This window comes from Drosophila melanogaster, chromosome 2L (genome assembly GCF_000001215.4).
Source record: "Drosophila melanogaster chromosome 2L".
In the NCBI taxonomy this organism is placed as follows: Eukaryota; Metazoa; Arthropoda; class Insecta; order Diptera; family Drosophilidae; genus Drosophila; species Drosophila melanogaster.
Genome location: NT_033779.5, coordinates 19,379,177 through 19,398,810, shown reverse-complemented (window position 1 = coordinate 19,398,810; position 19,634 = coordinate 19,379,177). Strand labels below are relative to the sequence as shown.

Genomic DNA, 19,634 nt, shown 5'->3' with positions numbered 1-19,634 from the left:
TACCAACTAGGGATTATTTACAAAAATATAATAATAATAAAATAAAATAACATTAATAAAATAAAATAAACATTTATGGTGGCTTTGAGGGATGTCAATATGTGCATTTCCTACCAAAAATATATACCTCAAGCTCTTTATGAGAAGAAGTAGCCTGCATCCCACACCAATTGGTAGATTAAGTACTGTTACTTTCGATAAGCATCTGTTCTGTTTTCTCCCTGTGCATGTGGGACTCGCCCCTATGAAAGACCGTAGGGTTCCCATACTATTGGTATTGCTGTGAATCAGGCGGCGTTATTCTCGCTCTGCTTCGCTCATTCACTTTCCATCAGTTGGCCGTGTCGGTTCGTTTTTTCCCCAATTCTCCAGTTCTTTCTCGCTGCCCGGATTCGATTCTCAGTTCTCTCGACGGTCGTGTGCCGGTTGGTGTTGTTGCTGCTGTTTAAATTCCGCGTTGGTGGGTGTGTACGAGAGTATGTATAAATTTGGATTAATTGCTCTGGTCTTATGAGCTCAGCTGGTCAAAAGTGTTAAATTTTCGTATATGCACATAGCGAAATTCCAACGGGAGAAGACAACAATAAGGGCGGGCCCAAAGAAGCGCTACAGGTTGGCGGCTCGCGTACAGATGCATCGAGAGCATCTCTCACGTGGCCCAGACCCAAATTTTCCAACTCCAATTCTTTTCATCACTCTCTCTTCCTCTCTCTCTCTCTCTCTCTCTGCCGCCCCAAACCCAAACTGTTTCTACCTACTTGTTGTTTTCGCGGTGATGTAATAGAAGGCAGTCGGTAAACTGAAACCGAGTCCTTCTTAGCCAAACAATTCCAGCTCGCTCGCGTACAGGGTGTGCTGGCGGTACAGTGAAAGCTCTAGTGACATTCCCGTTAAAAGCGGGCTGCTTATAGCCTCTATATGAGTGGTTATCAAGTTCGTAAAATGAAACATTGTTTAAAGATAATAACCAAACAGTGAGTGAAGTTATTCCCCTTTCTGTTTATAGTGCCATTTGTGATATTTTATAATGTACATTCCCGTCAAAACAAATATTATACTACTAAGTTTATTAAAAAACGTTATTGTCATTGAGACATTCGATTTTTAGTTGTGTCCAAAGATCAATTGCAGTCTTAAGTTCATCAAGAAAGGCTTTCACTGTACGTGATACCAGTCTCAATTGGACTTGATTTGGCCACAATGGAGGGCCCTTTGTGTCGGAGTGTTGATTGTGCGCTAATTTGTCTGGGAAGTGTGTAAATAAGAGTGAAATTAGCCGCTGCATTTTGCATTGTAATTCATTTAAAAGTCACCAGGGTCGCCCAATCTCAATTTGATTGATTCAAAGGGAGTACATCATATATACAAAAAAATAAACGTTGGCTATTTTCATGTTCAAGGCTGACTCACAACAGCACCCCCATCAAAAGTGGTTGGTTGTCCAACAAATTGTGACAATTTCGTTCGGCACGCAATGGCGATTGGGTGGACTAATGGGTTTCGCTCATTACATCCTCACCTGGCCACAAATTTCTACCTGGCTTATCACGTAAGCCAAAAGTTTTGCTGCCACTTGGCCGGCCAGCTGTTCAGTGCTGCTCCAACCCCACAACCATCGCAACTTTATCAGTTTTGGGTTTCTTCATCGCAGTTTCTGGGTTTGTTTGGATTTACATATGTATATGTATGCCCCACACTAAGCACATTCATAATTTCTGTTTCATGCGACTGACGCACCCCCCTTTTTTAGGGTAATCGACTTCCATTTCCGCTTAAAAATTCTAACTTATTTACTTATTCAAAGCGCCGTAACATCGTTCTCTCAAATTGGTGAGTGCAAGCAAACAACTACGAGTGGAGAATGGTTTCCTCGTGATTGCGCAAAAATTTAGATTGCGGCGACTTTTGGGTGCGAGTACATAACTGAGATTGCGAACTAGAGATTGACTCGTGCTAATTAAGTGTAGCACTAAACATTCTGAGAAACCCATATAAACTGGTTTACTGCCGATTGCTCATTTCGTCAACGAAAAGTTCCCGAACCTAGACAATAAGAACTTATCACTGCGACGGCCGTGTTGCCGGTATAATTACCGCTAATTGTTATAATTAGCTGGAGGTTGATACCGGATCGGCCATATGCTTTTATTTTGTGTGGAAATGAAATATGCTACCAGACCCGAACATTTTATGAATATAAAAGATTTATGGCGTTATCACCTTTTCCTGAAGAATTCGCGTGATTAATAACCCTTTTTTGCAAATATATCTTTCTAAATTAAGTGTACACACTTATGTTGTTGTTAATGACAAATGGATTTTACCAAGTGATATCGGTATCTATTACTAGACTATTCGTACTTTTCCTTATCAAATATAAGCGATTTCTCAGAACCAAAAAGTGGACAAATCAAAGTCCACCTACAATGTTGACGCATAATCGAGTTGAAAGATAAGGCGGTAAACTGATATAACTGTATCACCTATAAGGTATTGTATGCCACTTCACAATTATTTATAGATTATCCGTATTGATCGTATTCACCTTTGCAGTTAGTATATTATCGCATGATCGATTCATGTTCCCTGCTTCTGGGTAATTGAAAGTACGGGTGGTCTTCGGCTCAGGTAGTTCTATTTTCATTCAGACATTAAGGCATTGCAGCCGAATGCGTGATCAAATAACTCAGACATCGGAAGTCAATAAATTCTTGCATTACACTCACGATTTGATAATCATCCATATATTTATACACTCGGCCGTTTATGGCAGTACTTCAACGAGGGGATTCCACAACTCTGATGCGTGTAAATAATTTTAGTCATTGGGTAAATAGAATGTGTTTACAACAGCCAGCTCAATAAGTGAAAGAAAATCAACTTGTTATTTGAACCAACCTAAAAGCCCGTTCTGAAAATTTTGTATTATTGCCTAAAAGAAATATCAGGAGCAGTAATCAATAAACTTTTCCCAAGAACAGAGCTAACTTAGATATCTCCCTCAGCCAGTTTGAATGTCTTGAGATCGATATCGTCATAGGGAGCCACATCGTGACCAGGATCCTCCTTCTCCTCATCCAGCAGACAGTATATGCTATCCGTTTCCTGTTTGATGATCTCGTCACCCAGTCGCTTCCAAAAAGGACGACAGCGGTTCTTCCACTGACGCAGGTTGAAAAAGGCGCAATAGCGAGTGGTAGACGACTTAAGCATGGCCATATAAAGTGGTGTGATTTCATCCGCCATTAACTTGGCCTGCAGATAGTTGGCCATCTTGCGGCTGTGCAGATCGTTAAAGTCGACGTAGATGCGCTTGGCATGCTCATAGCATTTCTTAGCGATACTTGTCATCTGTGTGTCCTTGGCAAAGATCTTTCCCAGATGCAAAAGTATCTCTGCCTCCAAATCGCGGTGGGTATAGAGTCGGGATAAGCGAAGAGCTCTCTTGTAACACGAAGTGGCCTTCTCCACGTGCTCAAAACTTTCGGTTAAAAAGGAGTTATGCAATTTTGAAGTATTCAATAATTGGATTTACTTACATCTCGGAACATTGCCCTTGGATCAGGTAGTACTTAATGTTGAGCTTAACGAATCGATATTCGGTGCAGGCCAGGATCTGGGTTTTGATCTGCTCAAGGCACTGCTGCGCCGAGTTAAAGTTACCAATCTCCATTAGAAAGTAGGCACGCTCCAGAAAAGTGTCACAGAAAATCTCCATGTTCTTATCCCTGCCAACTGAAAGTGGATTTAATTGACCATTAATAAGGCCTAAGACTCATCGAGAATGGTTCTTACTTTCGGCTATTAGTACAGTGGCTCGTCGGGCCATGGCCACCGCATCCTCGGGATGCTGGCGTACAATGGACTTGCCCTGGATGAGGAGCTGCCTGGCGAGATTCTGGGCCACCAGCTCGTGGAGCGTAAGACTGCCTGCGGGCATTCCCACCTCGGCGGTCCACACGTGACCACGCACCAGATCCATGGCAATTTGTAGGAAATTGATGGCCGAGGTTCGCTGGCCTGTGTTCACCAGGTACATGGAATAGATGTAGTAGATGCGGGATATGTACTCGGCGGCATCATGTTCCTGGCCGGCAATGTTGCGGCACAACGAGATGATGTGCTCATTGAGGGCCACCAGGGCGTATGCGTATTTCTGACGATACGGCTCCAGCAGCTGCATGGTCTCGAAGAATAGGCCAAAACACTTTTTGAGACCCCGGTGCTTGTTCAGGCAAACAGCCAGTTCGGCATCCCGGAGTCGATCCACCATTCCGTAGAGCAATTCCGAGTCATCGGATAGACGTTCCCGGATATTTAGGCTCTCGAAAAGAGCATTCTCCTTGGTGGCCAGGCAGTGGAGAAACTCCGGCAGCATGGTGCATCCTGCTCGACGCAACTCATCCTCCAGAGCCTCGAAAACTGGTCCCTTAAGACGGCGCGCCTCATCGTAGGTCAGGGGGGTGATTCCTTGCCTTATGGTCTCGCGATCAAAGTTAATCTCTCGGAAATTTCGGTGCGGTAGATTGCGCTTCACTTGGCGCGTAATCCGCACCACCTCATTTTGCCACTGCAAGGACATGACCTTGGATCAGGTTAAAAGTGATGCATTAAATGTATAAATTTTCAATTTAGTTTTGTGGCAGTTATGCTTTGAAGTATATTTAATAGTTTACTTATGACGACTAAGTAATCTTTTGTAAGAATTGCTGCTAATAACTAATGTAGCTTAGCAATTAATGTATCCATATATTTAGAACAAAATTCAATAGAACATAAAGTTTTAAAACCAATTATTCTGTTATATTCTGTTCTCATTTTGGGCGCAGAACTTTACTAAGCCTATTCCCATTGGTTTGAAACTTCTCTTTGTGCATAAGATGATAGTTAGTTGAGAACAGTGAATGCTAAACTGTTTTGCTGGCCAACAATGGCTTCAAAACCAGCACCTCTTGAGGGTTTTCCTTTCTACGGCTTCAGTCGTTTGCACGCTTGTAGATAAAACAGTTCGAGTGCCCCACTTGTTGACTGACTAGACAACTGGTTGGTTTGGGCCATTTAAGCGTTTGGCTAAGATCGCAGTCGTTCTATAGCCTCTTGGTTATAAGCAGCTCCACTGATCCGATAACATTGCCATTTCCTTTCTTCTTCAAGAAATCAAATCAAACAAAATCACACAATGGGCAGCGAGGACACAAGCTTTATTCCCGATCTTCCCAGCGGTGGACCATTGGCCGTTTACAGGAAGAGGGCCAACTTCGACTGGAAGCGATTGCGACTGATATTCGAGAAGGAGCAGGGATTGCGAATTAAGGTAAGTGGATGGCTATCTCTTAGAAAGAGAACGTGCTGGAATATCTTCCAGCAGTCTTACGTGACAGCTTATCAAATCGCTGAATTATGGCTAATGTCTTTAGAGTCTCGAAAGTAAATTGATGGCATTATCCAATAAGTAGTTGTTACGTACGATTTGCGACTTCCATTAAAATCTTAGTTTATTATAGTTTATAAAGCGTTAAAAACACGCTAAATAAAATGTTCACTTTTATTTTCCGTTATAAAACAAACTTTTATTTTGGATTATAGTTTTCAAAATAATTTTTATACATAATGAATTTCAAATAGCATAATTAGTTATGCATGTGAGTTATGTTATGAAGTTTGTTGAATAATTAGGATACTTGATATATTACCTTACCTTCAGTAATTTTGCGTACATATGTATAACAAATATATAACTGAATCTAAGAATGTTACCACACTTACTCCTGTTATTAAATTCTTAAAAGAATTCCTATTTAATATGTCCCCTTTTTCGTAGTACAAAGTGTGGCGTCGCCTGGAGAATGACCCCCTTTTTGCCCACCCATCCCGCACACTGCCCATGGACGAGCAGAAGCGCCTGTGCGCCATGCAGGTGAATCGCATGAAGCACTTGGACCTGGTGCCCAAGGAGATCGAGAGCCTGAGCTTCTCGGCCAAAACAAAGTATCTGATGTACATCAACGAGGCGCTCGCCTGCTACTCGCCCAGTTTGTCGGTGAAGATAGCCCTAGGCGTGGGCCTGTTTAACAATGCCATTCGTGCCATGGGAACCGAGAAGCACCAGAAATATATTGAGGCAGCCTGGAATCGGGAGGTTATCACCTGCCTGGCCATCACGGAGCTATCGCATGGCAGCAACACGAAGAGCATCCGGACAACGGCCACCTATGATCCGACCACCCAGGAGTTTGTGATCAATACGCCGGACTTCGAGGCGGCCAAGTGTTGGGTGGGAAATCTGGGTAAAACGGCCACGGTGGCCATGACTTTTGCCAATCTCTACACAGCTGATGGCCAGAATCATGGGCTCCACGGCTTCCTGATTCCCATTCGCGATCCCAAGACACTGCTCTCATATCCTGGAGTTCTGGTCGGCGATATTGGGGAGAAGTGTGGGCTGAATGGCATTGACAATGGATTTGTGGTCTTCACCAACTACCGAATTCCCCGGGACAACCTGCTCAATCGCACCAGTGACGTCACTCCGGAGGGGGTCTACGAAAGTGTGTTCACCGAACCAGGAAAAGTCCTTGGGGCTGCACTCGAGAGCTTCTCCGCCGGACGCATTGGCATAATGCAGGAATCGGCCAATACTCTGTGCAGTGCCGCCGTAATCGCAGTTCGTTACTCCGCAGTGAGGAAGCAATTTGGCCCGGAGCGTCATGGCGAGGAAATGGCCATTCTGGAGTATCAACTGCATGTAAGTCAAATAACTCTGCCATTTGAATGGGTTGGAATAACTTATTGTTCATTATATTTTATGATTTTGATTGGTGAATAATATATATAATCCATCCGCAGCAATATCGCATCTTTCCCTATCTGGCGGCTGCCTGCGTTCAAAAAATTGCCACTGAAGAGCTGACAAGCACCTATATGGAGATCATAGCGCGTTCCCAGGCGGATTCCAATGGATTTGATGTTCTGGTGGGTTATCTTTATATTGCAGCTAATAGCACATCTAATGAAAGCCATATTTTAGACCCAGAATGCTGCGGAGATCCACGCGTTGATCTCGTCGTCGAAGCCTTTGATCACCTGGGCAGCACGGGATGCCATCCAGGAAGCGCGAGAGGCCTGCGGAGGACATGGCTATCTGCAAGCAGCTAAGCTTGGCCAGATGCGCACCGACCACGACCCACTGTGCACCTATGAGGGCGATAACAACGTCCTAGGACAACAGGCCTCCAACTGGCTGCTTCGCCAGTGGAGCGCCAAGGAACTGGAGACACCCATTGGCAGTGTGAAGTTCCTGGAGCGCCGAAGCGAGTTGCTGGCTCTCAACTACGCGTCCTTGGCGCAGAAAACTCCAATAGCCAGCTGGCAGTGTAAGTAGATAAGAGCCTCCTAGTCATAAATGTTTCAAAAAAGATAGATGTCCTTCAAATTTCAACAACTATTGAGTTTAGAACTTAAAGATAGAAAAAGTATCTTAGTAGTTTTTAGAGAGACGTTCATGAGCTATTTTCTAAATTGGTGGTTAAATTGAGATAAAATATTATTAAGGTACTATGATTGTTTGATTAAAGAGTTCGTTTTCCTTCAGTCTCCCTTAGGTGCTACGAGTGGCTGCTGTGTCACCTGATGGCCAAGACCACAGCTCACATCGAGGGTCAGCTGGCGGCGGGCAGCAGTAAGTTCGAGGCGAGAAACAACTCCCAGGTGGCCGGAGCTCGGGAACTGTCCCTGGCCTACGCGGAGTACTATGCTCTGACGCGCTATGTGGATCACGTTAGTACACTGACAGTGGAGGCGCCATATGCATCCGTACTCCGCCTGCTGTTCGACGTGTATGCCATGTGGCTGCTGGAGAAGCACATGACCACCTTCTATGTGGGTGGCTTTGCGGCTGGGCGGGATTTCTCGGCTGCAGTGCGTCAACTGCTGCTGGACAGCTGCCTGAAACTGAAAGACGTGGCCGTGAGCGTAGCGGATGCCATTTCGCCGCCCGATTTCGCACTGAATTCGGTCATCGCCCGGGCGGATGGACTTCTCTACGAGAACTTGCAGAACGAATTTATGACCAATGAGGGGGCATTCCAGCGACCCTCCTGGTGGCGTGACGTAATCATTCCGCAGGCCCAGTCCAAGCTTTGAGGAGGATTACCACCGAGGATTAGAACCTAGTTACCAAGTGCCTGACTTCGATACTGAAGCGTTCGCTTGGCGCGTAGAAAACCAAGTTAAATTGGAATTGGTGTTGCCTCTCGATAATCAGGTATAATGGCCAACTACATTGATCCCAGTGAAAGGTTTTTTTTAATCATGTACCAACTATAACACACATTCGAGTACTTTAAGATGAAATCTGTTACTAGATTACGATTAAACGAGTTGATATGAAAGTATATATGTATATATAAGCGAGTTAAATAAATATTGAATCATTTTGCGTTACAATGTTGTGTATGTTGTATCTATAAATATAGGTAATTTTAATTGGGCCAAAATGGATTGGAGAAATAGTTAAGCCTTGCATAAAAATGAAATGATTTTATAAATGAAGTAAAAATTAAAGTTATTTCTTTTTGTTATAATCATTCGGCCAGTGAGCATCCCAGTTAGAAGACCTTATAATAAATCCCCGATTCGAGTGATTCGGTAAGCGTTTCCACTCTCTAGTCGTCTCGTCATCATTATCGTGGGCAGTCCACAGGTGTCCGATCGTTTATAAGAGGACCTGGGCCCACCTGTTTCGACTCAGACGTTGCCCAGTTGTCGATCGGTGAAGAAGATCGGCGAGTGCGAGAGAATCCCAGTCCGAATCCGAAACCGAAATCGAAAAACAAAAACTGGTCAAGAACCTAACGCCGAATCATAAACAAATCAAGTGAGTCAAGTGAGTGAGTTCGCAGTGTTTGTGTTTGTGTATCTCTATCTTGCGGTGGGACTCTCTATCTCTATCTATATGGAAATCGATCCCCTCTCCCGGTGATCACGGCCATATAACATCGATAGTTTTGCCAATTCGTTGCGCAGTTTTGGTTTAGTACTGGGAAGTGTATGTAGTGTTTTTAATATTAGTCGCTCTTATCAGCGAGATTTTAATGATGTTGTATGCGAGCTCATACTCGTACTAAAACCATTCGGTGATCATCAAAGTCAGGGGCGAAATGACAAAACACGTTCGTTCATCGGGAGTGCTACTCAGTCGAGTTCCTTTGTTTCAAGCGAGCCGTGCACAAAGCTGTTAATTGTTAATATTTTGGTGTATTAACAAAAATTATAAATCATCTTTAGACCGGTTGCTCCTGAGCCTTAAAGTTATTCAATTAGATCGCAACAATTGTTGGTGCGAACAAAAATCCCCGCTCTTAATGCCAACTTAATAAACTTTTGTAAGAAATGACAAGCAAAACGTTGGACAGATTGGAATATAAATGGCGCATCGAAAATATACTACAGATGGCTGGCAAATGGGGGGAAATCAAAATAATATAACAAAACAAACTGAAATATTCATTATACATTTCTAAACTCCGAGCAAATTAGTGAGAACTGGTTCGTTCTTCTCTTTCTCTCGTTTGCCGAATTGAGAGTCAATAATATACACAGTCATATGGAGATCCATTAATTTACATTTTGGGGTTTTTTGTTTTCGATGCGGATGGCCAGGCCTTCTTCCCCCCAAAACCGTGCCCCCGATTCTGATTTCTTTTCGCCAATTCATTATGGGAAAATCGTGTAAGGGCAATTAGTTGTGGGTTGGGCCAGAGAAATATATATGAATTGGTTGTAATTGCCGCCTATGAGGCTTTAGCTTCGTGTCCAGTTGAACGGGGAGGCAGTGAAGCCAATGACCCTCGCCCAGGCATCCAAGAATCGATTACTGGCAGCAGTGCATCCCCTATTCCGCACGTTACAATCGCGCATATTACCGGCTTGTGCAAGCGGATTTATGGATTCTGCCCCGAGCGGCTAATGACAATGGCTGTGAAAGTATCGGCAACAATGAGGCAATGAGGCAGTAGCTCCCAGTTGTGAGCACCACCTCTAGATGGGATCTTATATAAGCCATCTAAGCCATCTAAGCCATCTAGACGTCTATATGTCAGGCAATCAATTCGCGCTTCCGTTTAAAAAACATTAAATTTCGTAGGCTTCGAAATATGCATCGTTTCGCAAACAAGTTTCCCTTACACTAATTTCCAAACCAGTTCTTAATGATTCCATTGTTTTATTCTTTACACCCCCAGCTCCAAAGTTCAATCGCAAATGCCCAGATAAAAATATGTGGAAGGTTCTACTTATTTGTGTGGTGATGAGTGCTCTGAATGAAGAGTCATCGGGAGGTAAGAGAACCCACTAATGTGCACCTAATTTCCGTAATAATAATAATATAGGCTAATGAAGCTATACATACGAGTAACAATAAATTAAGGCAAATTTAAATTTAAATTTACCTTTCAAGCTCTATATTTTTTATCATCCACATGATGTTTTCCATTTCAGCAAAAACGGCTCCGACCCGCAGACGACGAGCATATGCCGGCGGTTACGCCGGAGGGTATGCCAGCAGTGGAGGAGGAGCCGGTGGCTATACGGGAAGCTATAACAGTGGCGGTGGACACAGCAGCTATGTGGGTACCGGTGGTGGTGGCGGTAGTGGCTATTACGATTACGATGACTATGGCGGCACTTCACCCAACTTTGGCATCATCGATCCGTATCTATTCCACCAGCAGCTGACGAATCATATTTTGGCCCAGAACTTCGCCAACCAACAGTGAGCATCGATCATATCCAGGGGATAGATTGTTTGGGATCTTTGGGTAGTGATACGGCGGGCTATGGGTAAACCTAACGCTTGAATATATCTGTTCTTGTAGAGCTATAACTGGTCTGGCCACGGCTGGCAATGCTTATGCATCCGCGGATGCATCTCTTGTCAACGACAACGATATGTAAATACAAGTAGCTAGTCCTTAACTAATCCCAATCACTAATACGGTATCACGGTATGTTTTTCCTTATTCTAATGTCATTTTGTGCGCAGTCGCATCCAGCAACAGATCGCCGCTCAACAGGCCTACCACGACAATCTAGTGCGCCAGAATCGGTACAGAGGAGGCACCAGCTCTAGCTTCAGTTCCAGCTCTGGATCCGGGTCTGGATCTGGATCGGGATCCTACAACTCACATCGCTATGCACCCAGCTATGCATCAGCTTCCGGATCTATCGGTTCCAATGGCTATCGCCAGACGGCCTTCATTAGCCCATCCAATCCGGTAAGAAATCCAACTGCCTTGTGCGGTCAAAGTGGATATACATTTAAAGTATCTGTTGTATCTGTGAATAGTTAAAAGTAATTAAAATATTATATAAATAGGTTATAAGCTCAAATAATCAAATGGCTGATTTAACTCTTTCTCAGGCCTCTCCCAACATTGTGAATCGCTTTGGCGGCGGAAGCGGTGGTGGATCCTCGTTCTCCAGCTCCAGCAGCTCCGGAGGAGGTGGTGGCAGCGGTGGTGGCTACAAGGGCGTCTCGGTCTCGTCCTTCAGCCACAGCAACGGAGACGGAACCAGTCGACGTGGAGCCCAGACCACGGTCAACGACAACGGAAAGATCACCTCGTATTCGGTGCACTCCTAGAAAGATCGGCGGAGACCCTCCACTGGTGGCTAGGCTAACATTTACTCCGGTCTGACAAAGCAAACCGCTTCCATTGAATATGTATAAAATATAAAAATAATATACGTGTATTTTATTGTCAAATTGCCGGACTTTCTTATCGGCGGGGGCTTAAAGCGAAGCTTTCTTTAATTAGAAAGTTTCGTTCTCCCTTTCTGGCTTAGGCAAAACAAAAAAAAAATGCAAATTTGTATATACATTTGTATATTGACCTTGATTTTGACGTTGCTGTTGGCATTGCTAGGTATATAAATGCTTAGTATTTACAATTCAGTTTGCTAGATTAGATTTACTTAATTTGTTTCAATGTTTTCGTTTTGTATTGGACGGATGGTCGTATCAAAGGTGACCGGAAGTGTTCTATCTCATTGAAGTTGATTCTATATTATTCTGTTCTGTTATTTCCGACTTTTTATTTTCGTAACCACAATATGCTGACAAAAATTGGAAAACCCACCATAACCACTTAGATAGTTCTATGTTAGTACTTCCTGAATTTAATTTGAAGCTCAAGGTTTTTTCTATATATTCCTTCACCTTGCTCGCAGTTTTTTCTAAGTTCAATGGGAGCTCATTAGCATTGTGTTCCCACCTATAAACATAATTTGTATACATATATGTAATTAATCGCAAATGTGATAATGTCGGCAGACGTACATGGCAACTATATACTGGGTCTTTCTTGAGCAAGGTTCCACGCCGATCATCAAAGCTGAATATAAAAAATATTCTATATAGGGCGATGATGTCGCAATTAACTTTCATCACTCGCAGCTTTCTGCACCAATTGCGAGCTCCAATTCTACGTGTACTATCAGTGGCATTCTCTCTAGGTCAGAAATCAATCAGTTCAAGACTGAGTTATACATAAGTGGCTCTTATCACCGCCGTCTGAGGCTTTAAAGCGGAGCTCCCTTCGCTCGATTGCATTAGTACAATTTAAATCGCGAGTGTCGAACGTATTTTTCGGTCAAGAGCTAAAACGAATTGCCAAAATGAATAAGCTGCTGATTTTGGCCCTTTGCCTGGGTGTGGTCTGTGGAGGTAGTGCACTCGTTTCCCGAATATCAACTAGTTCAGAAAATTAAACAAGTGGTCCTGGCAAGCCTGGCAAACAAACTATTTTCCCTTGATTAGTGTTGTAATAAAATATAATAATTAAAAAGTGAACTCTTTGGAAATAAAAATATGTTCTAAAGTGAATGAGAAATATCTTTAAACGAAAAACTTAAAGTGATTAAATTTCTATCAATTTCGTATTTAGGTTTTGATTAAATGGGATTTTGAAATCTTCTTGCGTACGTTAACTAATACATTTTCCTCTTTTTATCATTACAGATTTCCAACAAAGGTAATTTTAATTTGAAGTGCCTCATTTAATATACATTCTAATGGTTTGTTTTTTAAATTTTTTAAATCTAAAAGTTTGGGGAGAACCAAACGTGACAGTTTCCACTCTCGGTAAGTGCCTTGTTGCAAATGTTAACGATCTTTCTTTTCTGAATCGAGAAAATTGAAATATTCCCATTGGCTGACATGGTACTTCAAAATTTTGAAATTTAAATTTTAGAAAAATATGTCTAGAATCAACAAAGGAATACAAATATATAGCTTAGTTTAGCACCGCAAAACTAAGATCAATGCTGAATTAAATTTTTGTTGTTTATTTTGAGTTGCTTTTACAATTTAAAATTGTTGATTCTAAGATCTTTTAAAAGACCCAATGACAATCTCTCTCTATTAATTGTCAACTGCCTTAATCCTCAGCCACTACAGTACCCACGGACAAGCGGTGGAGCAGGCTCGCAAGAACGCCGGCTACGGTGGAGGTTATAGCGGTAGCTTTGGAGCTGGCGTCGATGGCGCCTCCGCTCAGGTTGATGACTCTGCTCTGGGAAAACTCGAGAGCTCCTACGACTCCGTGGGTGCGACTGAATCCGCCGAAGGTGCCTCCGCTGGCGGATTAGGTGGTGCCGTTGAGACTTTGGGTGGTTCTGCTGGTACGAACACCATTGGTGCTGGTGTTGGAAGTTCCTTCGGCTCTAACTTTGCCTCCGGTTTTGGCGGCCAGAATGCTGCCTCCTTTGGCGCTCAGAATGCTGCTGGCTTTGGCGCCCAGAATGCCGCCTCCTTTGGCGCCCAGAATGCTGCCTCCTTCGGTAGCTCCTTCTCCAGCAACGCCGCCTTTCAGACCAGCTCCGCCTCCAACTTCGGCAGCACCGCCGCTCACCAGGTGGGCAGCAATGTGGAGTTTGCTGATAACGCCAATGCCGGCAACAAGGTTGACTTTGGTGGCGTAAACGCCGTGGACTCCAGTGCTCAGCTGCTCAGCGGAGTTCAAACCGTGCAGTCCGTCCCCACTTCCGAGTATTACAGGCACGAGAAGATTGTGTCCACCCCGCAACAGGTGGTCTACACCATTCCCGGTGGCTCCCAGCGTTACGTTCATCACGAGGAACGTATCGTTGAACAGCCTACCCAGGTGACCCAGACGGTCCCAGTTCAAACCGCACACTACTATCAACGAAAGGTGACCACCACTGCGTCCGCACCACAGCTGGTTCAGCCAGTTGCCAGCAGCCGTTTGACTTACGGATCGAATGCCGCCTCCACCTTTGGCAGCAATGCTGCCTCCAACTTCGGCAGCAATGCCGCCACCAACTTCGGCAGCAATGCCGCCACCAACTTCGGCAGCAATGCCGCCTTTAACTCTCAGTTTGGCAGTTCTTATGGCCAGAACTTCCAGCAGAACAGCCAGCTGAGCCAGCTGCTCAGCCAAACCCAGCAAGCTGCCCGTCAGCAGGCTGCCTTACAAGCCGCATCCGCCAACCAGGTGCAAGCTGGAAGTGGCTACGCCGCCGGCTCACAAGGTGGCTTTAACTCTGGCTACAACTCCGCCTTCAACTCTGGCTCCCAGTTTGGATTCAACTCCGCTAGCTCTTTGAACTCTGCCAGCTCCCTGAACTCCGCCAGTACCGGTAACAGCGCAGCTCTACTGAGTGGATCTCTGTTGGGCGGCAGCCAAGGATCTCTGCTGAGCGGACAGGTTGGCGGACAGCAGTCGCTGCTCAGTGGATCCCTATTAAGCGGACAGCAGAACTTGGGACTTGGACTGAACGCGGCACAGACCGGTCAAGTGGTTGGAGCTAGCAGCGTTGGGGCCGGATTATCAGCAGGAGCCGGAAACTTGGGCAGTGGCTACCGTACCAAGCAGTGGGAGAAGCAGTCCAAGTGGTCTTCCCAGAACTCGGTGGGTTTTATTTTACTTATATATAAAACGAAGGCATATGTGATTGCGCTGCAATTGATGACGAGGTGGCATTACTTGTATGTTTTATAATTATCTTTTTCCTTTCCCTTTCCAACAGTACGATTCCAATGGCCATGTCAACAACTACAAGGATCTAGTCACCGGCGAGAGCGAAAGTGTTGATATCAATGGCAAGCGGGCGGGATACCATGCGGTGACAGCCTCCGTCGATGACAACGGCAAGATTGGCACCCACAGTGTTCACTCGTAAAGCGTCTACATCAATCAGTACCCATAACTTTTTACGCCTGTCCTGTTCTTAGAGAGTGAAATACTCAGCTCGCACTGTTGTTGGAAAATAATGTGAACGTAAAATAAATTTTTTAAATGTCAAATGAAATCTTTTGTTAGGCCATTACACCTAAAAAATGAAAAAATGTATGACTTCATACGGATTTTACACATTTTTAAAGATAAGAATACATTCTGAAACTAACTTGCGAATTTTATAATTTCGTCATACAACTACTAAAAATCTAAGGAGCAGTGATAAGGTAGTCCACGTGATCTTACCACAATTCGATTAGTCATCCCAAACTTATATTTTTTCAAAAACAAATATGAAATTTATTAAAATTTCCTTTTTGCCTTCTTTACCTAAATACAATTCTTTTCTAACAGTTTGATGGCAATTAGGAATATGTTATTGTCAGCGAAAAAGGGTTCAAAATATTGGGCCAACCAATATTTTAAATAAGTAAAATAATATTTCTAAAGAGACTAAACTAAAGTTCTATTTTAAATATATTTCTGCATTACCTAACTTTACAAAGTTGTGAAAACTGGTTAAAGCGGAGGGCTTTTCCTCAGGAGAAAGGCCGCTCCAACTTGCCATCCACCACCTGGACAACCCCACTGTTGATGACACCCTTGTTGTGCTGATCCGTCTGCTCTCTTCTGGCTTTGCTATCCCGACGGCGTCTGAACTCCGTGGATGACATGCAGTAGCAGGGCTTCCAGCTGGGCCGCCGATAGATCTGTCCCTGCTCCTGCGGCACTCGCTCCGTGGTCCAAACCGGGACGTAGTGCGTCCAGGTCTCGCCGTTCCTGTAAATGCTGCCTGCATCGGAACTTCCGCCGGCATAGACGTTGCCGTGATAGTACTGCGGATAGTAGTCGCCGCGATTGGAGCCCTGGTAGCCACCTCGATTGGCGCCCTGGTAGCCATGCTGCTCGCCGGAGAAGTTGGGATTCCACTGCGACTTGGGATCATATGGCTTGCGGGTCTTGTGCTTTGATTCGCTGCCACCACGACCCTTGAAAATTGGCACACTGGCGTCCTCTGTTGGCGGTTATGTAAAAGTAGAATGGAATAATAAGCTATATATTCATATAGGATAGTCATGTTTCATAGGGTTGTTTTGCTTTGTCAGTAGTTGTACTTCTTTTTAATTAAGATAAGGTATATATCCAAGTATATCTGTGCCCTTTGGATTGGTTTAAGAGGGAAAGTGAGTTTGTTAGCAGATTTCGATGGCCACTCACCCTTGTCGCCCTGCTGTTGAGCGGAACTGGTCTCGTTCCCGTCCGAATCGGAGGTGATTTCGAACGTGATGTCCGTGTGGATGCCCACGCGCTTCTTGTGCTTGCCCAAATCCGTAATTTCCACGCTCTCCTTGGACTCTATATTTGTTTTTTAGTTTTTTAATTGGGACGCCAAGGGGAGTGGGTGCGAGTGGATTTAATTACCTTTCGTTTGCTGCTGTCCATCGCCCGTATCGACGGTGACCCGTACTCCGTGGATCTTGGGGCGATTTCCCCCGCTGGAAGTTCCGCTGCTGCCCCCGCCTGCATTTCCTCCTCCACCACTCAGGCTTCGTCCCGTTCCCGGGTCGTAGCTCCCATTGCCAGTTCCGCCCGCCTGTCCCGGTTGTCCGGGTGAGCCCGTCTGATTCTGATTGTTGCTGCCATCGCTCTCATCGAAATCCAACTTGGAGGACACTTTACTCGCCTGACCTGGTTGCCATCCGACGCCAGCGTCGTTGTTTGTTTTCGGTTTAGCATGGAAATGAGATTTAGCAGAAATTTAATTAAAGTTATGCAAACACCACGACCACGGATGGACGGACCATGGATCGACCACCACCTCCTCCGGACTTTAATCGAAGGAATTGGAGCGTGTTGCGGGTCCGTGGCATACAAGTGATGCAATTAGCACACGCTGACTTATTTACGGATATGCACCGCACCGATTCAACCGACTGAACTAATCTGCAATCTGAGCTGCCGCTGACCGATTTGAGGTTGCACTTGAATATGCACGGGCAGCGCCACAATTATGGGATTAGTCACAATCAGCATCGGATTTCGCTGGGTTAGTACCAATTAGGCTTCCAGGTGAGACCAAAGGGAGCAAGTCTTCGATGGGAATCGAGTACTTTCAACTGCAATCTGGGGTAAACCCATCGGGGATTGGCGAATTCTTAGGGTGAATTATGAAGTTCAAATGGATGGTCTCTTATGTTTGCAAAGCGAATTAGTTGGGATTGCATTCTAATTAAATGAATGTACACTGGTTTTAAGTAAGCCATTTTAAGTGTAAGCATCTTTCAGCTAATTGCTTTTAAAAGCTGCTTGTATTCGTACACCCTCACAAATCTGATAGGATTGTCTATTTCGTAGTTTCCCCACCACTGGAATTCCCTATACCCGAAAATTCCAGCTGACTCATGGAGGAACTTCTTCGCCCGCCGCGTGATTGATTGATTGACCCGCTGACCCATTACTTTGACCAACCTTGGACGCAGTGATGAGTTAGCAGCAGACCACCGAGGAGCAATATCAACAGGTGGGCGGTGAAAGAGCTCATTGTCGAGTATTCTAATGGGTATTTCCCTGGGAGTTTCTCGAAAATCGATCTCGAGAATGGAGCCGCGTTTTGTGTGCGCACTTGAAAACCGCCGACAAACAACTAAGCGAGGCAAAACAAGCAAGCTGATTTCAAATATCAACGGAGATTCATTAAAATCAACTGGCAAAGCTGGCAAAGCACAAAAAAGTCGCTTTTGTTTTTAACTCTACTTAAGTTTTAGACAACGCTGATGCTGCTGCACGGGAAATAAAAATGCGTAACTAATTTCTAATTAATTGATTTAATGGCTTCCTATGATAACAAAATAGAAGCTGACAAATAATTACTTTGATTGATTAATATTTGAAGATCCCATTGGGAGTATAATTAACTTTGGGCATAACAACAAGGTTTGAATTTCTGACCAAAAAGGATTTTGGATTGTTGAGCTTCTTGACATAAACTAAACACAGAAATGATACCGTTTCAAGGATATTTTCTCGCAGTGTGCTTTTGTTGTTGACGGCTTGTTAGAGCTTCGCGGATAAGATCTCGACTGGCCGAAGTGAGTTGTTCCGAATGCATTCGTGGGTGGGGCGCGATGCATCTGAGCGTTATGCGTAGATCAAAACCCCGTACCCCGTTTCCAGTAATTGAAGCTAATCGGTTGGCTAGCATCTTTTGTGATTGTTTCGATGTAGTTTCCGCTGTATCTTGGAGATTCCATTGTATCCAGCTGGCGTTTTTTGTTCTCGCTTCTGTGTTTTGTTTTGTGTTTTGGGCTTTTTCATAATGCTCTCATCGTTAATCATGGGACGTCGAGCGCTACTCTATGGGCAGCTGGCAATTATATTCTGCGGCAATTTTGACAGCCACCGAGCGATTATCGTCATTAGCCGCTTGAAAAACCGAATGCGAAGTTCATCGCGTCTCAAGTTCAAGTTGGCTTTGAGAATAAATGGCGTTGTATGTTGTATTCGCAGGTCTATTGGGCAAATACGATTACTATTTTGGGGGACTTTCTTCGCTATTGGTATGTGCACGGGCTTTCCTCCCTTAAGCCCATCGTTCGGTGGTGCACTAATGAAGCATTTTCTCGTTTGTCAAGCAACGCCCCCGCATCAACCACTTCCTGGAGAGGGGGAAATTGCATTAGATGGATCTAGATCTCCCCATAACCGCACATGTCGGAATAATAATGTCGGGCCAAACAAATGTATAAGCCATAAATTTCATCCCAGTACAATAGTGGGTCCAAAGCAATTAATTAGCAATTGCATTTGGCGCTGTCATTACGTGTGATAATTAAAAGGACTCTGGATGTGGCCAAAGTATCCTGCCAAAGAAAACTGAAGAAATCCTCCAAATGTATGGCCATAAATCGTGTGGCCCGGCCCAAAGATCCTGACCCGTCTGCAAATGCACTTTAATCTCGAATTTATCAAGCGTAATAGTTTTGCCCTGGAAGTCTTTTGTAATCTCGTGGATTAGACTGGCATATATGTGGACACGTGGGGAAGGCAGCTCATATCAAGCCAAAGTGGTTGGGCTTGGTCACCGGGTTGGCCCGAACCCATTAAACAGATGGATTTCGTTGTCAACCTTTTTATTGCAAGGTATGAGTGTGGTCAGCAATCTGGAGGCTTTCAGGAGTATATTGTTTTCGAACCAAGCTGCAAATCCGAAATGATAAATGACCTATAAGTAATTATAGATTTGAAGAATGAAGGATTCATAATACGATCTTAATATAATTCAATTCAATACCTCCTTTTTTATAAGCCAAACTGGAAACTTTTTAACTGTACTAACATAATTATTATAATTTGAGTTTTATTCAAAGAGTCTTAAAT

At 44.2% G+C, this 19,634-nt stretch overlaps 5 protein-coding genes across 16 annotated transcripts; 3 read left to right on the top strand and 2 right to left on the bottom strand.

Moving 5' to 3' along the window:
* The first annotated feature begins 317 nt into the window (after positions 1–317).
* Positions 318–8,441, top strand: CG17544 (uncharacterized protein). Of its 4 annotated transcripts, none has more exons than NM_136117.4 (6): positions 318–460; positions 5,155–5,314; positions 5,822–6,745; positions 6,847–6,972; positions 7,028–7,373; positions 7,592–8,441. In NM_136117.4, the coding sequence occupies exons 2-6, from the start codon at positions 5,180–5,182 to the stop codon at positions 8,140–8,142; spliced, it is 2,082 nt and encodes a 693-aa protein (NP_609961.2). In that variant the 5' UTR covers positions 318–460; positions 5,155–5,179; the 3' UTR covers positions 8,143–8,441. The 4 variants fall into 4 exon arrangements, with proteins under 4 accessions (NP_609961.2, NP_001163015.1, NP_724181.1 ...); NM_001169544.2 differs by having other exon boundaries at positions 318–464; NM_165291.3 differs by having other exon boundaries at positions 318–476.
* CG31798 (uncharacterized protein) lies at positions 2,621–4,651 on the bottom strand. 2 transcript variants are annotated; one of them, NM_165292.3, is made up of 3 exons: positions 3,796–4,651; positions 3,540–3,735; positions 2,621–3,481 (listed from the first exon to the last, which is right to left on the bottom strand). In NM_165292.3, exons 1-3 carry the CDS (start codon positions 4,580–4,582, stop codon positions 2,989–2,991), a joined length of 1,476 nt encoding a protein of 491 aa, NP_724182.1. In that variant the 5' UTR covers positions 4,583–4,651; the 3' UTR covers positions 2,621–2,988. The 2 variants fall into 2 exon arrangements, with proteins under 2 accessions (NP_724182.1, NP_001260572.1); NM_001273643.1 differs by having other exon boundaries at positions 2,891–3,481.
* A 294-nt stretch (positions 8,442–8,735) lies between the features above and the next one.
* On the top strand, positions 8,736–11,761 carry CG17549 (uncharacterized protein). Of its 5 annotated transcripts, none has more exons than NM_001169543.2 (6): positions 8,736–8,875; positions 10,242–10,337; positions 10,498–10,771; positions 10,875–10,949; positions 11,042–11,273; positions 11,420–11,761. In NM_001169543.2, exons 2-6 carry the CDS (start codon positions 10,277–10,279, stop codon positions 11,639–11,641), a joined length of 864 nt encoding a protein of 287 aa, NP_001163014.1. In that variant the 5' UTR covers positions 8,736–8,875; positions 10,242–10,276; the 3' UTR covers positions 11,642–11,761. The 5 variants fall into 5 exon arrangements, with proteins under 5 accessions (NP_001163014.1, NP_724178.1, NP_724179.1 ...); NM_136116.4 differs by lacking the exon at positions 8,736–8,875 and adding an exon at positions 9,012–9,046; NM_165288.2 differs by lacking the exon at positions 10,875–10,949.
* Positions 11,762–12,605: 844 nt separating this feature from the next.
* fon (fondue) lies at positions 12,606–15,673 on the top strand. Of its 4 annotated transcripts, none has more exons than NM_136115.4 (5): positions 12,606–12,724; positions 13,019–13,031; positions 13,106–13,141; positions 13,448–14,930; positions 15,049–15,673. In NM_136115.4, the coding sequence occupies exons 1-5, from the start codon at positions 12,676–12,678 to the stop codon at positions 15,199–15,201; spliced, it is 1,734 nt and encodes a 577-aa protein (NP_609959.1). In that variant the 5' UTR covers positions 12,606–12,675; the 3' UTR covers positions 15,202–15,673. The 4 variants fall into 4 exon arrangements, with proteins under 4 accessions (NP_609959.1, NP_001260570.1, NP_001163013.1 ...); NM_001273641.1 differs by having other exon boundaries at positions 13,457–14,930; positions 15,049–15,322; NM_001169542.2 differs by having other exon boundaries at positions 15,049–15,322.
* A 44-nt stretch (positions 15,674–15,717) lies between these two features.
* CG17350 (uncharacterized protein) lies at positions 15,718–17,881 on the bottom strand. The gene is made up of 4 exons (NM_136114.3): positions 17,727–17,881; positions 16,680–16,946; positions 16,476–16,613; positions 15,718–16,272 (listed from the first exon to the last, which is right to left on the bottom strand). Exons 1-4 carry the CDS (start codon positions 17,797–17,799, stop codon positions 15,797–15,799), a joined length of 954 nt encoding a protein of 317 aa, NP_609958.1. The 5' UTR covers positions 17,800–17,881; the 3' UTR covers positions 15,718–15,796.
* Between the last annotated feature and the right edge of the window lie 1,753 nt (positions 17,882–19,634).

Coding starts and splice junctions, on each gene's coding strand:
- CG31798 (NM_165292.3), bottom strand. CDS start 4,582: ATGTCCTTGCAGTGGCAAAATGAGGTGGTGCGGATTACGCGCCAAGTG. Junction 3,736..3,795: donor CACTGTACTAATAGCCGAAA/GTAAGAACCATT, acceptor ATCCACTTTCAG/TTGGCAGGGATAAGAACATG. Junction 3,482..3,539: donor CAAGGGCAATGTTCCGAGAT/GTAAGTAAATCC, acceptor TTTAACCGAAAG/TTTTGAGCACGTGGAGAAGG.
- fon (NM_136115.4), top strand. CDS start 12,676: ATGAATAAGCTGCTGATTTTGGCCCTTTGCCTGGGTGTGGTCTGTGGA. Junction 13,142..13,447: donor CGTGACAGTTTCCACTCTCG/GTAAGTGCCTTG, acceptor CTTAATCCTCAG/CCACTACAGTACCCACGGAC. Junction 14,931..15,048: donor AGTGGTCTTCCCAGAACTCG/GTGGGTTTTATT, acceptor CCTTTCCAACAG/TACGATTCCAATGGCCATGT.
- CG17549 (NM_001169543.2), top strand. CDS start 10,277: ATGTGGAAGGTTCTACTTATTTGTGTGGTGATGAGTGCTCTGAATGAA. Junction 10,338..10,497: donor GAATGAAGAGTCATCGGGAG/GTAAGAGAACCC, acceptor TTTCCATTTCAG/CAAAAACGGCTCCGACCCGC. Junction 10,950..11,041: donor CTTGTCAACGACAACGATAT/GTAAATACAAGT, acceptor TTTTGTGCGCAG/TCGCATCCAGCAACAGATCG.
- CG17544 (NM_136117.4), top strand. CDS start 5,180: ATGGGCAGCGAGGACACAAGCTTTATTCCCGATCTTCCCAGCGGTGGA. Junction 6,973..7,027: donor CCAATGGATTTGATGTTCTG/GTGGGTTATCTT, acceptor GCCATATTTTAG/ACCCAGAATGCTGCGGAGAT. Junction 7,374..7,591: donor TCCAATAGCCAGCTGGCAGT/GTAAGTAGATAA, acceptor GTTTTCCTTCAG/TCTCCCTTAGGTGCTACGAG.
- CG17350 (NM_136114.3), bottom strand. CDS start 17,799: ATGAGCTCTTTCACCGCCCACCTGTTGATATTGCTCCTCGGTGGTCTG. Junction 16,947..17,726: donor AACTCATCACTGCGTCCAAG/GTTGGTCAAAGT, acceptor GATGGCAACCAG/GTCAGGCGAGTAAAGTGTCC. Junction 16,614..16,679: donor TGGACAGCAGCAAACGAAAG/GTAATTAAATCC, acceptor AAACAAATATAG/AGTCCAAGGAGAGCGTGGAA.